The sequence below is a fragment of the Podospora anserina genome, chromosome 6, assembly GCF_000226545.1.
Source record: "Podospora anserina S mat+ genomic DNA chromosome 6, supercontig 2".
In the NCBI taxonomy this organism is placed as follows: domain Eukaryota; kingdom Fungi; phylum Ascomycota; class Sordariomycetes; order Sordariales; family Podosporaceae; genus Podospora; species Podospora anserina.
In genome coordinates this window covers 780,597-795,565 of record NW_001914857.1, presented here as the reverse complement: position 1 = coordinate 795,565, position 14,969 = coordinate 780,597, and the positions used below count along the sequence as shown (strand labels likewise).

At 53.5% G+C, this 14,969-nt stretch overlaps 6 protein-coding genes across 6 annotated transcripts; 3 read left to right on the top strand and 3 right to left on the bottom strand.

The window, feature by feature from the left end:
- Positions 1–18: 18 nt before the first annotated feature.
- On the bottom strand, positions 19–459 carry PODANS_6_5690 (uncharacterized protein; the record flags this gene model as incomplete). The annotated part of the gene is made up of 1 exon (XM_001910030.1): positions 19–459. A coding segment is annotated over one exon (441 nt), but the record flags the coding sequence as incomplete, so codon positions are not given.
- A 2,530-nt stretch (positions 460–2,989) lies between these two features.
- PODANS_6_5680 (uncharacterized protein) lies at positions 2,990–5,008 on the bottom strand (the record flags this gene model as incomplete). Its single annotated transcript, XM_001910029.1, has 1 exon — positions 2,990–5,008. The coding sequence occupies one exon, from the start codon at positions 5,006–5,008 to the stop codon at positions 2,990–2,992; it is 2,019 nt and encodes a 672-aa protein (XP_001910064.1).
- Positions 5,009–7,017: 2,009 nt separating this feature from the next.
- Positions 7,018–8,607, top strand: PODANS_6_5670 (uncharacterized protein; the record flags this gene model as incomplete). The annotated part of the gene is made up of 3 exons (XM_001910028.1): positions 7,018–7,026; positions 7,100–7,326; positions 7,383–8,607. 3 exons carry the CDS (start codon positions 7,018–7,020, stop codon positions 8,605–8,607), a joined length of 1,461 nt encoding a protein of 486 aa, XP_001910063.1.
- A 290-nt stretch (positions 8,608–8,897) lies between these two features.
- On the bottom strand, positions 8,898–10,337 carry PODANS_6_5660 (uncharacterized protein; the record flags this gene model as incomplete). Its single annotated transcript, XM_001910027.1, has 1 exon — positions 8,898–10,337. One exon carries the CDS (start codon positions 10,335–10,337, stop codon positions 8,898–8,900), a length of 1,440 nt encoding a protein of 479 aa, XP_001910062.1.
- A 401-nt stretch (positions 10,338–10,738) lies between these two features.
- On the top strand, positions 10,739–12,207 carry PODANS_6_5650 (uncharacterized protein; the record flags this gene model as incomplete). Its single annotated transcript, XM_001910026.1, has 3 exons — positions 10,739–10,918; positions 11,016–11,291; positions 11,350–12,207. 3 exons carry the CDS (start codon positions 10,739–10,741, stop codon positions 12,205–12,207), a joined length of 1,314 nt encoding a protein of 437 aa, XP_001910061.1.
- Positions 12,208–12,766: 559 nt separating this feature from the next.
- Positions 12,767–14,968, top strand: PODANS_6_5640 (uncharacterized protein; the record flags this gene model as incomplete). The annotated part of the gene is made up of 1 exon (XM_001910025.1): positions 12,767–14,968. A coding segment is annotated over one exon (2,202 nt), but the record flags the coding sequence as incomplete, so codon positions are not given.
- Between the last annotated feature and the right edge of the window lies 1 nt (position 14,969).

The following is a 14,969-nucleotide window of genomic DNA, read 5'->3' as shown; positions in this document are numbered from 1 at the left end:
CTCCCTCTCCCTCTCCCTCTCCCTCTCCCTCGATGGCGGCGGTGGTGGCGGCTTGTGAGCACCACTCCCATTCGCCACCCGGCTCTCCGATCTAACCGGCGTCTCACTACTACTATTATTCCCCATGGGCGACATGGGCGACTGCTTCCTCTTCAACGCCTCGGAAAGCGTTATCTTCTTCCTCTCGCCCGTCTTGGGGACCGGTCTGGGCGGCATCTGAGCGGCCTGCTCCTCCTCGACAATGACCCACGGCGGTACAGTATACAAAAACCCACGCTCGGCATCGGACGAGAAGGTCTGGTACTGCAGGCGGGCGCTGGGGCCGTTAAACCACCACTCCTCAGCCTTGGGGTACTGGCGGTTGTGGTACAACGAGAGATGGTACGGGCAGTTGGGAAGAATATGCTGGGCCACGAGATCTTCTGCATTCTTCTTCGCTCCATCCATCGTTCTCTTCATTGTTGGGACATTTGGGCGCTCGTATCTTAGTGGTGCGGTCGGTCGTGTAGCTCGTTTCTCTAGTTGGTGACGTCTCGTTGGCGGTGCCTTTTCTCTTCTCTCGTTGCCGCACAAAAAGTGGAGGATGCGGATGTTGGTGCGGTGCGTGTTCGATGATGGGGAAGAATCCGGACCTTTGCTTGGTGGTGTTGGAGGTGGAAACCCAAACTTTCCGCGGCCCAAAAGGCAGGTTTGCTGTTTAAACTGCTGGACCGTAGTCTGCGGAAGCTTTGGAAGGAACCTGAGGATGCCAACCGAATAACTGCACGCAAGCAACCGAAGAAGAAGAACAACACAATGTCAAGCTCTGCTTGGAGGGTGGTGCGCAAAGCAACTAGAAACGAAGAAAGCTCGTGCGCGCGCGCGCAAATTGTCTGCCAGGTCGCGACCCGTCAGTCAGTATGGTCCCGTGTCTGTCTTCGATAACCTCTTTTCCCCCGGCGCGCTTCCCGCAAAGAGATCAAAAATAATAATAATAATATTGCCCCCCTTTCGAGTTGAATCAGAGATTCGGGTCTCACTCTACGGGGCAATTGGGTCTTTTCGCATCAAGGTTTCCCCAACGGGCAGACAGAATGTGCCAACACACGTACCAAAAGTTCCCGTCAACAAGCTCGGCGGTAGCGACAAGGCCTCTCTGGCGTCAGTCCGTGACAGAAGAAAATAATACCGCCTCGCGATGTCGAAATCGGTGGTTGTCCTCCGAGTTTATCCCAGCCTCCGAGAAGCGACCTTATCTTCGCGGCTCAGACACGAGCACATCTCTCGAAAAGACGGTAGGTTGGTCGTGATGTTGCCCGCATATGATGGCGACAGGGCAACGGGCTGGTCAATCGAACGGGCGCGGTAGGTATGGGAAGTGGAATCGGGGGTCGAGCGTGATCACGAGCCGGCTCGAATGTGGGAAAATCGGAGATGGTATCGTGCGGTCCGGACGTGGTGATGTTGAGGATGGTGTGGGCGTGGGTGTTGCTGTGGGTGTGGGCAGCGGACAACGGACAGTGCAGGCAGTGGACAGTGGGAAGCCGAGGGTGGATTCCCGCGGGCGGGCAGCGGTGCGCGAACAGTGGAGTCGCCGGGGACCGGGGGCAGCGAACAGGGTGACAGGGAAGTGTCAGTGGTGTGCTCCAGCTCTGTTTTACGGGCGGGTCGACCTGAAGCTGTCTGCAGAGTTCTTGGCTCTTTTTGCGCTGGGGACTTTTTAATTTACACCTAGGACATGTTCCCGTCTGTTCTTCTCATCGTCACAGGTACACCCCCATCCATCACTCTTCCCATTCTTCCTAGGTACGGAGTAGACAGATAAACAGTCACTCGGTTTGGAAGAAACAAACCATCTCGGCCTAGCGCCAGCCCAGCACCCGGCACTTGGTCCGATCTCATCCAACAGATTCAAACCGGGAAAATAACACACAAGTCTTGGCATCAGCTGCCCCCCCCCCAAAAAAAAAGACGTGCCCAGTTTTGACTTTCTGCATCCCTCTTAACCAAGCCGCCGGAGCCCAAAGCTTAAGTATGACAGCTGACGTGATCTGTCTCACCCCTAGGTACTCCAGTTCCTGGCAAGGCTCTGTTTCCCTTCATAGACTGCTCACATTTAGACAAACCAAAATCAAACACAGATACACACATTACAATGTTTGATTTAGTAAATCTAACAATTAGCCCGCAACACATATATGTCACTTGTCAGGCAGCTTAATCTGCCCATTTTACATCTAAGGTGAGACGTCACCACCAAAAATACAAAACTCCTCGCTTCCCTTGACCTCGCCTTCCTCCTTCCTTAACCAACTTCAGATGCCATAACCTGCTGCCTGTCGGTGTTATTGATAGAAATAAGAATATGCCACTGACGAATGTAACGTCTGTTGTTCGTGGTCGAACATGATGTCGATGATAAAATCAACGAGGCTCCATTATAACACAAGGCTTCTTTCCCTTTTCCTTCCCTTCCTGCCTCCCGCTAGTCTTCGCAACGCAATTTAAAGACAGCTTGTCAACCCCAAAACCAAGACGCCATGCTGTAAATCATAACAGCAATGCGATGCAAAAAAATACATGAGTGGTTCCAACGTATGTACGTGAGCAAAGCGTTTATGTGTGCCAGGTAGTCACTGGCACACCATGCCTTTGTCCTTTGCCCTTCCTTCCCCCCCCAAAACATTCAACGAACCATAACGCCGTGCTGGTAAATCATACCAAAAGTCTCGGGGTGACCGAAAAGTCAAGGGCATAAATATGGAAAACCCAACGCTGTGAAGAAACAAGAAATGCGCAGAATCGTAGAAATGCACACTCCCTCCCGTGGGGTAGTTGTAGACTCTCCAACCACACCGAGCAAACACAGGCCAAGTAATCAAGGCTCTCTTCTCGTAGAATCTTGCCCCTAAATTCCAAATGGCCATCTTGTTACTGACCATATAGCCGGCATGGCAGCGCTTTGTCGTACACCTTGGCCCAGGTCTCCTCCCCCGGGTTGCTCAGGCACCTAGGAGGCAACGCCCTTCGGAACTCCGTTCAGCCCCGCCATATTAGGGCTTGAATCAATCCTCCGTTTCTTCACATTTGTGTGGTAATCCGAATCCAACGCCTTCGCCATGTCGTCCACCTTTTCAACCTTGCCCTGGCAGTCCTGCAAGCCTGCCTGCAGCGTCTTGACCAGGTCAAAGAGGTGACGAATATCCGTCTTGATTTGAGCCGGCTCTGGGTAGAGCGTCGAGATGTACGAAACCATGTGGTCAAAGAGGCTCTTGGTGGTCAGGTTGTTGAAGCGGTCATCCAGGGTGCTTATACTCATAGTCAAAGAACCGATGTTGCTCTTCAAAGTGTCCTCGACCACTTGGTGATTCTTGGCCAGCTTATTGGCAGTCTCGGTCAGACTGTTGATCTGGACTTTGTTGTGTGTCGCCTCCGACCTCAGGTTGGTCAAGGCCAGGTCTAGTCGGGCAATGTCAGACCGCATATCCGGATTGTCAAGAGTCTCCTGCTTAAGGGGCGCCTTGGCTTCGAGCGACTGCACCCGGTCTTCCAGTGCCGTGAAGTCGTTTTTAACTGCATTGATCAAATCGCCAAACTTGGCCGTAATGGCCTGCATGGTCGCCGAGAAGACTTGCTTGGATACCCCAGCAGAACCTGCCAGTGGCGCTTCGACATTTGTCGGCGTCGTCACCATGGTCGGTGATTCGAATCGTTGTCGTTGAACTTTGCTGACTTCTGTTTGCAAGTTCTTGACGTTGCCTTCAAGCGCTTTCACATTCCCCTCCAAACCTTTAACCTTCTCCTCAAGGTTGGGGAACTGGACAGTAATGTCGCCCATAGCATCCAGCGTGTCCACATCAATGTTGGAAAGTCGCTCCTCCATCTTGTTGGTCTTATTGCCCACTGACCCCAACGTGTCATCGATACCGGAAAACCGCGTCTCCATCTTATTCACCTTATCAATCACTGTCATCAATCCTGTACGAATATCAAACATGTCGCCTGTGAGATTCTGCTGGTGTAGTAGAGAGGCGTTGGACTTTTCAAGCCTTCTCTCAAGCTGGTGCTGCCACGTATTAGTGATGGTGACAAGCCTCATGTCCAACTCGTTGCGCCACGATTCGGCAACAGTGTCGAGTTTTTGGACTTGATTTGCAAGCTCTTGGCTTTGGTTAGCCTGCGCTTCAGACTGTTGAGCGAGGGCCTGCCTTTGCTGCGAAAGGGCTCCTTCTTGTGCGGTAAGGGTTTGGGTGTGTGCAGCGAGTTTTTCAAAGTGGGTGTTGAATTCGCCCGAATGCTCGGCTAGGCTGTTCGAGTGGTCATCGAGAATCTTTGTGTGGGACGCAACAATCTGCGCCGATTCCTCCAAGGTCTTGGCCTGTCTGGAAAGAGCCTGCTCCAAGGTTTGGCACTTTTGACTGAGGTTACTGAAGGCAATTTCCATGGCCTGGGATTTCGCCTGCACCTCCTCGAACTTCCGATTCTGGGCTTCCAGCTCTTGCTTTTTCCCTTCTTCCAACTGCTGAAACCTCGCCTCAAACTTCGCCTCGAGTTTGGCGAACATGTCCTTGGTCGTTTCGTCACGACTCTTGAGATTCTCCTCAGCCTGTGCGATTTGGTTTGCAACGGCTTCGCCATGCTCTTTCCAGCCTTCCTCCTGCCTCTTCAGGCTTTCTTGTTGTTGCTCAACAGTCTTGGTCAAGGCTGCCAGCGCCGCCTCGAATTCTTCAGTCGATGCTTGAGATTGGGCTAGCGCGTGGGCTTGCAAGCCTGTCTGGTTCGGAAAGGAGGTTAAACAATTAATGAAGAAAGTAATTGCGTTCTGCTCCATTGAGTGCAGCTTCCTGAGATGATGCTCCACGTCCTTGATTTCCTTGTCACTCTTGTCCCGATATTCCTTCTGCAAGTCTGGCACCGAAGCAAAGGAAGCGGCATTCCGCTTGGCTTTCTCGTACTCCTTGTTCCTCTGCGCCTGGCTTTTCTTAAGCAATTCCAGGTGCAGTTTGAAGCGTGTTTTCTCCGCTAGCATGGCTGCGAGGTGCTTCAAAGCCTCCTCAACCCCGTCAGCACCTTTTGTGGACACGTCTAGCTGGCGAGTTGCTAGAACAAATGCAATCGTTAGAGACAGTCCGTATATATCCACGGGAGTACTTACGTGTTCCTGTGGCGGCACTACAGTCCTGACGAGCTCCGCCACTAACGGGGTCCGAGTCGACAGAAGCAACTAGTGATGCTACATGATGTGATGACAACTTTTGACGGTCACAATCACGATCACGGTCCTTATCACGGTCACGGTCACGGTCACGATCTCGGTCTCGGTCCCGCTCCCTATCTCGGTCCCGCTCCCGGTCACGTTCCCGCTCTCGTTCCCGCTCTCTTTCGCGTTCTCGATCTCCTGAACGATAATAATCGTCTCTCGACTCACGAGTGGAGTAATCGTCCCGACGAACATCCCGTGAGCCCCACGAGTCCCATCTCTCGTCGAGACCACGGCGGCTTGGGAGTGCCCCAGACGCCCGACGGTCGGAAGACATGTTGGAGCAGCGACCCGGACTGGGCCGAGGCGGCAAGCACAGAGTTGCTGGGACGTCTCCTATCTGTCGACTTTATGATTTTGTGACTGATGGTGCGGCAGCAACTCAACCACAGCCAGGGGTTCTGTAAAATCATGTTAGCAACTATTCGAATACATCGAGAATATATTCACACGCCCAAGACAAATCGCAAGGTTTACCACATTAACTCAAGAAACCCAAGGATGGTTTTCCAAGTCTAGATGGCGTCGGCAAGTAGAAGAAAATTGACCTGTCTAGCAGTTGATAGCCATAAGAGAAGTCAACAGCCATGCAGCGAGCCGAAACATGAAGGTGGCTCACGAAGTGCATGGATCTGGAAGAGTAGGTAGGATAAGTCTATCAACTCTACTTCTGGTCCAGGATGTACACGAGTGTTGTATGAGGAGCACAAGGTACGTTGGCCTCAAGGATGTCGGTTTGTGTGCCCATGGCGCGCGGGCTAAGAGATATGGAGAGAAGTTTACACTTACTGGAGCAGTCAGTGGCTGAGGGCCGAACGAGTGGCGCGGGGGAATTCCGAGCTTCGAAGGTCGTGCAAGTACAATGCGTCACGGTTGAACGGCGCGGGGCTTGCTAATAACAAAGCGAGCAGTGTTAACAGAGATCCAGCAGCACCAGGGCATGCATGTAAAATAGAAAGCAAGCAAAAATAAACAGGGAATCAACGCGGTGGTGAGCTGGAGATTGGAAGATTTATAAACTTTGAGCTCCAAGGTTTTATCATTGAGAGCCAAGCACACCCCCAGCAAACGGGTAGGCGCTAAGAGGCATGTTCCAATGGCAGCTGCGCTCTTCTGCGGGGGGTCCTTGTCAGGAGAGAAGAAGCAATGTGTAGAGAGTTTGCTCACGCACAGTCCTACTTACTCGAGGAAACGCGTTGTTGATTCGAAAAAGAAAGAAAAATCCAGGTCAGGTTGTCCGCTATTTTTTCTTCGACGGGCGGCTGATGGGAAACGGACATCGGAAGGCAACAAAAATATTGTGTAGTGTAGATATTCAAACAGGCACCGACCTCGCTCGGCCCGTCTCTATTCTCTGCCACACGGCGCTGAGCGAATGGTCTTTTGTATTTCAAGTCGCCTGATGGATGCCCGCGACGCGGTCGAGAACAGTAGGCAGTGAAATTCGCGCGCCACTGTAGCAACAGCCCTAGACTTTAATAGCGTAGCATTCATTTTACCTACAGCGATTAATACCCAAAGCGGGGTACCCTGGACTGCTGAACTGTCGGAAGTCGGAATTGGGAGCAGCAAGCCTTAATCTTGGTTCTTGGCATCTGTTCAGTTGATGCATACCTTGCCCCGATATGTGCACAGCGCCAAGACGCGATAACTCTAATCAGTAATCAGTCGAATCTCATCAGCCTCGCGATTCCAAGAAGCGTTGGCGCGTTCATACCAGCTTCCTCGAACGGCAAAAATCTAACATCTTCTCCAAAGTCATTTGCAACAAGCGCACAATGGCTGCTGTAAGTAATTTTGGATACCATGAATCTTTGCCAAACCCAGGAACCAGAGAGCATAACTGACCAAAACATGCAGCCCGTCGTCACCGTCTCCGAGAGCAAAGAGCTCCGGGGGCTCAACCTCATCGCCGCCCACTCGCACATTCGTGGGCTGGGTGTTGATGCCGATACCCTCGAGCCCAGAATTGCGTCCCAGGGCCTGGTAGGACAGGAGAAGGCGCGCAAAGCTGCCGCTGTGGTGCTGGAGATGATCAAGCAGGGGAAGATTGCTGGCCGCGCAGTGCTTATTGCTGGGCCCCCAAGGTTCGCAACGTCCAGCGCTAGATCCCAATCAACAGACACTAACCACCTGATTATAGTACCGGCAAAACCGCCATCGCAATGGGCATGGCCCAATCCCTCGGCTCCGACGTCCCCTTCACCACCCTCGCCGCCTCCGAAATCTTCTCCCTCGAAATGTCCAAAACCGAAGCCCTCACCCAAGCCTTCCGCAAGTCCATCGGCGTCCGAATCAAGGAAGACTCCGAAATCATGGAGGGCGAAGTCGTAGAGATCCAAATCGACCGCTCCGTCACGGGCGGCGCAAAGCAAGGGAAGCTGACTATCAAAACCACCGACATGGAAGCCATCTACGACATGGGCAGCAAAATGATCGATGCCATGACCAAAGAGCGCGTCATGGCCGGAGACATCATCTCCATCGACAAATCCTCCGGCAAGATTACCAAGCTCGGCCGTTCCTACGCCCGCTCCCGCGACTACGACGCCATGGGTGTCGACACAAAATTCCTCCAGTGCCCCGATGGTGAACTCCAAAAACGCAAGGAAGTCGTCCACACTGTCTCGCTCCACGAAATCGACGTCATCAACTCCCGCACCCAGGGCTTTTTGGCCCTCTTCTCGGGCGATACCGGTGAGATCAGGAGTGAAATCCGCGATCAAATCAACATAAAAGTAGCAGAGTGGAAGGAAGAAGGCAAAGCCGAAATAGTCCCCGGCGTGCTCTTCATCGACGAAGTCCACATGCTCGACATCGAATGCTTCTCGTACATCAACCGCGCCCTCGAGTCTGACCTCGCCCCCATCGTCATCATGGCCAGCAACAGAGGACACTCCAAGATCAGGGGAACAGACTATAAATCCCCCCACGGTCTCCCCCTCGACTTCCTCGACCGTGTATCAATCATCAACACGCACGCTTATAACGGCGACGAAATCAGGCAGATTCTTACTATTCGTGCCCAGGAGGAAGAAGTGGATATCACACCTGATGCTCTTGCCCTCCTGACAAAGATTGGACAGGAGGCTGGGCTGAGGTATGCGAGCAATCTTATCACTACTTCGGAGCTCATCAGGGCGAAGAGGAGGGGTGCGAGCAAGCAGATTGGTATCGAGGATGTGCAGAGGAGCTTCAAGCTGTTTTATGACCCGGGCAGGAGTGTGAAGTTTGTGCAGGATTCGGAGAAGAGGTTGATTGGGGAGGACGGGGCGGTGGATTTTAGGGTGCAGAATGGTGCTGGTGCTGCCCCTGCGGCGGCGGTTGTGTCTGCGGTCGGGGGTGGGGAGAAGATGGATACCTCGTGATAGAGGGGAAATGTGTATGCTTGCTGTCTATGGGAATTTTTGCGTAGGCGTTACGGGATAGGGGATAAAAAGAGAATTGCTGTGTTTGTTTACATGGGGAGGCAGATCATGGATTGTAACTGTAATGAAATAGATTGCTTTGAGAGACCAAACCGAGCATCACTGCCATGGTGGTGCACCAAGGGCTGTTAATGTGTTCAAATTACGAATTACTACATACTTGGGTATCGCTGAAAACTCCTTTTACGTCCCTTTTTTTGCTTCCCAAAAATCAAAAAATCGATGCAATGCTAAACAAAATCCGCCACCCTCATCCACCCTTCTGTCCCCTTGACTCTAAACTCAACCCCCTCCCCAAAATACCCCGCCTCCCTCCACGCCTCCATAGTCTTGCCGTCAAAAGGCCCTTGTATATTCCCTTCTCCCCCATCCCGTCCGTCCACCCACCTAAACTCCCACATCTTCTCTGCTGGTTGTGATTCTTGCTCTTCCGTTGCTGGCTCAACCCACCTCTCCCCTGTTTCATTATAATACATCCTGCACAACCTCTCCCTTTCATAATCATATATATCCGGGTACTCCCTCCCCATCAACTTATCCGCCGCATCCGCAATATCCCCAATCGCCTCTTTAATCCCCTCCTGTTCCGCATCCTTCTCCTTTCTATCCCCACCAGCATCAACATCCATCTCATCCCCTCCCCCTCCCCCATTCTTCTTCTTCTTTTGTTTCTCCAACTTCCACCTCGGCACCTTCCTCTCCCTCTTCTGCCCCTTCCTAAGCCTAGCCAACGCCTCCAGCGCAGTTTCCCCCTTTTCTAGCTTTAGTATAAGCCGCGTCATCAACTCCCCAGTCGTAATCTTATCCTCCTCCTTTTGTCTCTTCCTCAACCCCTCCTCTCTCTTCTCATGCGCAGCAGCAGCAGCCTTCATTTCCTTTTTACTGACCCCCTCCAGCCAGCGGTCATGAACAGCATCAGCATCAGCAGCCTTCCTGATGAAATTCCCCGCCTCGTCAAAAGCGCCCTCTTCCTGCTCGGCGCGCATGTTGAAGGCGTCGATCTTGGGTGCATGTTTTTTTAGGCCCCCCAGGCCGACTTCCTCGTCTAGGCCCTCTTCTGCGATGGCGGCGGCGATGGTGTCGGGGTTTTCTTCTTCGTCGTCTTCGTCATCGGAGAGGGTGGGTTCGGCTGAAGGGTTGAGGGTGATGTGACCGCCTGATTTGGAGTCCCCTTCTTGACCTTCAATCTGGTCAACATCTAAAAAGTTGACAGTTTTGTCCCTTTTTTTGGAGGGGTTGTTGGAAGGTTTGGACTCAGTGTCTGAGTCGGCAGTGCCAAACATGTCGATTTCATCGTCCGAGTCTGGTTTAGAGGTGGTGGTGGGTTGGGAGTTGTAATTGTCGAGGGCGTCTTCGAGGTTGACCTTGTCGCTGCGGGCTTCGGCGCGGGCTTCAAAGTGCTCGTTTTCAGAGTCGGAGTCGTAGCCGTCGATGTTTACTGCTCCGCGTTTTGTTGCGCGGGTGGAGGAGCCGATTACGTCGGCGGCGAGGGTTTGGTCTTGTTCTTCTTGGTCGGATTCGTCCGAGTCGGCGGTGGGTGCCAGGGCGGAGGGGTTGCGGACGTCGAAGCGGACTTTTTTGGAGGAGGATTCGGAGGTTGAGCCGTGGTGGGTGCGGGCGAAGGCTTCGGAGGCGCGTTTGGGGCGCGCGGCGGAGAAGCGGGAGGCCATGGCGTGGTTGTGATGCGGGTGGTGGTGGTGGTGGTGATGGTGATGGTGGTGGTGAGGGTGAAATGGGAAGTTGAGGACGCGATATGTTGCGATTATCGAGATGAAAGGTAAGCGATAAGGGTTGGGGTTGGGGGAGGAATGACGTCAGGAGGCTCGGTCGTGATGGTGAATCTAAAGGTTTCACATGCAGCGCCAGGGAGCACCTTGTGGTTGCCAGCTTAGCTCTCTCAAGATTCACTTGATAATAGTATATATACGCTCAGTAGAGCATCGAGTAATCTTCAGACAATTTCTGAATACATAAAGCTGTTGAAGGTCGCGCCACAGCAGCCACAACACCCCGCGGAACCCCACAGTGCGCATTGATTGAGCTTGGGCCGCGACTGTGACGGACAGTAGGTATGTATGTCATCCACTGGCTGCCTTCGGAACCTCAACGACCAGCTGCCATTCACTTTCTTCTTTTGCTACCACAACGCCGCATTGGAAGATACAGCAGCTTTCTTACCTCCCCCCAGCAACGCAACCAAAGCTACGCGGTTTTACAGGCAGCTTTAAATCTCGGTCCATCAAGCAAAATGGTAAGCTCATCCTTGCACCCTTGGCAGCGCCGAGATATCACCACCCCGCCGGCAGCACAACCTCGAAAGCACGTTGCTGATGTCTGATTACAAACAGTTTGGCTACGGAGGCGGGGGTAGAGCCCCTCGCGTACAGCGCTTCGATGAATACTATCGCTGCTACCCCTTGGTCATGGCCCCCGGCGCCGAACGCCCCGAGCTCAACTACGGCTCCAAGATCTTCCTCCCTCCTTCGGCTCTCGACAAGGTATCTAGGTTACACGTCCAGTGGCCGATCATGCTGGAGTTGATCAACGGGGCCGAGGGCAAGCACACGCATGCTGGCGTGCTAGAGTTCGTGGCCGAGGAGGGCAGGGCTTATGTTCCTCAATGGGTATGTGTGCTACAAGTCACTTGTGAAGGAGTATAAGTGCCGTGCTAACCAGTGGTAGATGATGCAAACACTCAAACTCGACGTCGGCGACATGATCCAGATCAAGACGACCTCTCTCGAGCTTGCCAAGCTGGTCAAGCTGCAACCCCAGTCAGTCAACTTCCTCGACATCAGCGATCCACGCGCCGTTCTCGAAAAGGCCTTTCGCAACTTTGCCACTCTGACCAAGGGTGATGTTTTCAACTTTGAATACAACGACGAGATTTACGAGATGGCTGTGCTGGAGGTCAAGCCCGAGACGGACAAGATGGGCGTCTGCATGATAGAGACCGATGTTAGTGTTGATTTTGCCCCACCAGTGGGTTATGTCGAGCCTGAGAGACAGCCTCGTGGGAGCGGCACCAGCACTCCGCGCAGTGCCATGGGCCCAGGTGGAGTGGCTCCCGGAGGTCTGATGCACAACCAGGGGACCATGGCGCAAGCCATCAACTACGGTGCCATTGCTCCCAGCGCAGTTAACGTCATGATCGGGAACTTTGCTGGGGAGGGTAACCGGCTGAGCAAGAAGGGAAGTAAGGCGTCAACACCAAAGCCGGCGACTCCAGTTGCTGGCGCGTCAGTTAACATCGGGAATGTTGCGCTACCTGCTGCGGCGCTGCCCAAGAGAAGGAATAACGGTCCGGCGCCGTTGCGTTTGCCGCCAAATAAACTGTTCCTGGGGTATGAGATCAAGCCTGTCAAGACGGCTGCGGACAAGGAGAGAGAGGCGGCGAACGCCAAGCAGCCTCACTTTGCTGGCCGAGGACAGACGTTGCGCGGAGTGGTCAAGAATCCAGAGGACGAGGAGAAGCCTCCGGTTGAAAAGAAGCCAGAGGAAAGCAAGGGGAGGCGGTTGGATGGCAAGGAACCCCGCTAAATGGCTGATGGCATGAAAATTCACTTTGACCAATGCATTGTTTGGCGTTTGGGGTTTTTGGGAAAGGCAAAGGGACAGGAGGCAAACTGCTATAGTGGATAGAGAAGTCGGCAGCAATCAGCAGATTGCAGTCATGGATTCTGGGACTGGGTTTTGCTTTTATGATTTGCTATGCCCAGAGTGCTTAAATCCCTTCTAGCACATGAACTGAGAAATACTATCTATCTAATGCAGCACACCTCTTGTTTTCTGATATATATATATATATATATGTTGATAACTGTAATGGCCTCTGTTAACCCTAACCCGACGGCTGTTCTGGAGGGGCACTTGCACCAAAGCTTGTGCCCCACTATCGGCCAAGGTTTGACAGATGAGCGAGTGAACCATTCACAGCTCACAGGCCGTCCCGCTTCCGGATCTCTTTCTTTCAACCATCGAACTGCGACTTGCATCTTCTTGCCTCGAGCCGCGTTTAATTTGCACTTGCACTCGATAAAAAAAACCTGTCGTTCCAACCTGTTGCTTCTCACTAGATGGTCGCCCACACAAACTCGCCATGAAGACTCGCAACGGTGGTGTGATGGTGTCTCAGACACCTGGATCCGCTACGTCGCCGGTGCTGCGCCGGAGCTTGCGGCCTCGTACTCCGCGCCAAGATGCCGGCGTCCAGGGGGGTGCGTCGTCAGGAGGAGAGGCCAATGATCCCCACGTTTCGCTCAGCAGCCGGGTCACCAGGAGCTCAGCCTCGTCTTTCAGCTCTACCACCTCCACCAACGGCCATCGTGTGATACAATCACCGCAGCAGCAGCAGCAGCTAATCACCACATCGCTTCCATTTCGGACGCCTGTCGGGTCGCACGGCAAAAGAGCCGTGTCACCGGGTGCTTTGTCGGCTGGTACCGCTCGTCGTCGCTTAAAACGCACGAGACACAGGTCGGGGTTTTACAATGATGAGAGTGAGGGTGACCCTGAGGAGGGTGATCATGGGAGCTTTACGACGACGCTGGGTGTTGGTGCCGAGCGCACCGGCAGTCCGAGACGGAGTAGTGCTAGGTCTGTGAAGAGGAGGAAGCAGACGACGCCTACTAGACAGACGCTGCGAGCTGGGCAATTGGTGCTCAAGCCGCCCAAGACAGCGACTACTACGCCAGAGGCTGTCGCTGAATCCAGACCTCAGGAAGTGTTCATTCCCAACTGGGTCAGTCTGCCCTGGTTCTTTTGGGAGCAGGTCTTTCAAGATGCCTCCTCGTCCCTTGAAGACTCGCACAGAGCGAAATGGCTTCTTGCTGCAAGCACAATCTGTCGAGCTTTGGAAGAGCCAGCCATCACTGCTTTATATCGTCGCCCTCCACTGGCCAGCAGGGGCATGGCACACGGCCTTGTGTCGCTCCTTGCTAAAGACCCGAGCACGACGTTATTTGCCTACCGGACCAAGATCAGGAGACTTTCTATCGATGTTAATGAGATTGCTTCCAAGCTTCACAGGGGTGAGCCGCTCGACTTCACACAGCTGCTGCGTCACCTCCCCGAGCTCAAGGCGCTGGAGCTGTATCATTGGAAGGACGACCCGGTGATGAGGGATATGGGGAGCAACCTCCGCTGGCGGTATCCCAGGCAACTGTTCCAAGGATTGGAGGCGTCGGGTGCGAGGCTGGTGGAGTGGCGATGGAATCGCCGGTTCACGGAGCACGCGTTTGACTGGGGGGAGATCAAGAAGATTCATGAGAGGGAGTTGTCCAGTGTGAAGAAGGTGACCTTGTTCAATTACCAGCTTCCTTCTCTTGAGGCCACGTCGAGGGATGATGAGGCGGAGGTTTTGGAGAGGGATAACGTTTTTGTGAAAAACATGGCCGACGCGATCAATGCCTTGTCGCAACTGGAGCATGTCGGGTTTGAGTACTCGAATGCAGTCGACGATAGGATCCTTCCGATGCTGCCCAGGAACCTTAGAGGTCTCGATCTGACCAACTGCTGCGAGGTTACCGACGAGGATCTCGCCAGTTTTTTGCTCACGCACGGCAATAGACTGGAGAGCTTGACGCTGAGGCATAACCGCGCGCTGTCGCTTTCGTGGCTTACGATTTTGGGGAAGGCGTGTCCGAGGTTGAAGTGGGTGGTGATGGACTACAAGATTGGGGCGCAGATTGAGCTGGGGTATCGGAATGTTGATGCGACGTGTGGGGTGCTGGAGAGGTTTGAGAGTGCGCCTGTTTGGCCGGAGACGTTGGTTGGGATCGAGCTGAAGGATTTCAAGCATTGGACTGCGGAGGCGGCCGAGGTTTTTTTTCGGTCGCTTGTTGATTGCGCGGGGGGGCTGTCTAGGTTGAGGGAGATTGACTTGAAGGTTATGCTTGATGTGCCGTATCAGCAGAGGTCGGATTTTAGGGACAGGTGGAGTAATACGCTCAGGAAGGTGTTTTTGAGGGATGATTTTGATGAGGATACGGGGATTACTTCGTTGAGAGCTGCTCCTGCTGCTGCTGTTGGTGGGGAGGTGGTTGAACCCCCTCTGTCTGTGGCCAAGAAAACCAAGAAACGGGGCGTGGATAGCCCGTCGAGGAGAAGCAGCAGGATCAGGGAGCAGTATTCCAACCCCTCCAGCCGGGCTAGTAGTGTTGGTCGGGATTTGAGGGGTGGTAGGGTGGCGGAGAAGAAGGGGTTTGGGTTTTCGTATGCGGAGCCGGAGACGGATGGGGAGGATATTATGGGAGAAGATGATGATGATGATATGTACACTGCTAAGATCTCTCCTAGCAAAC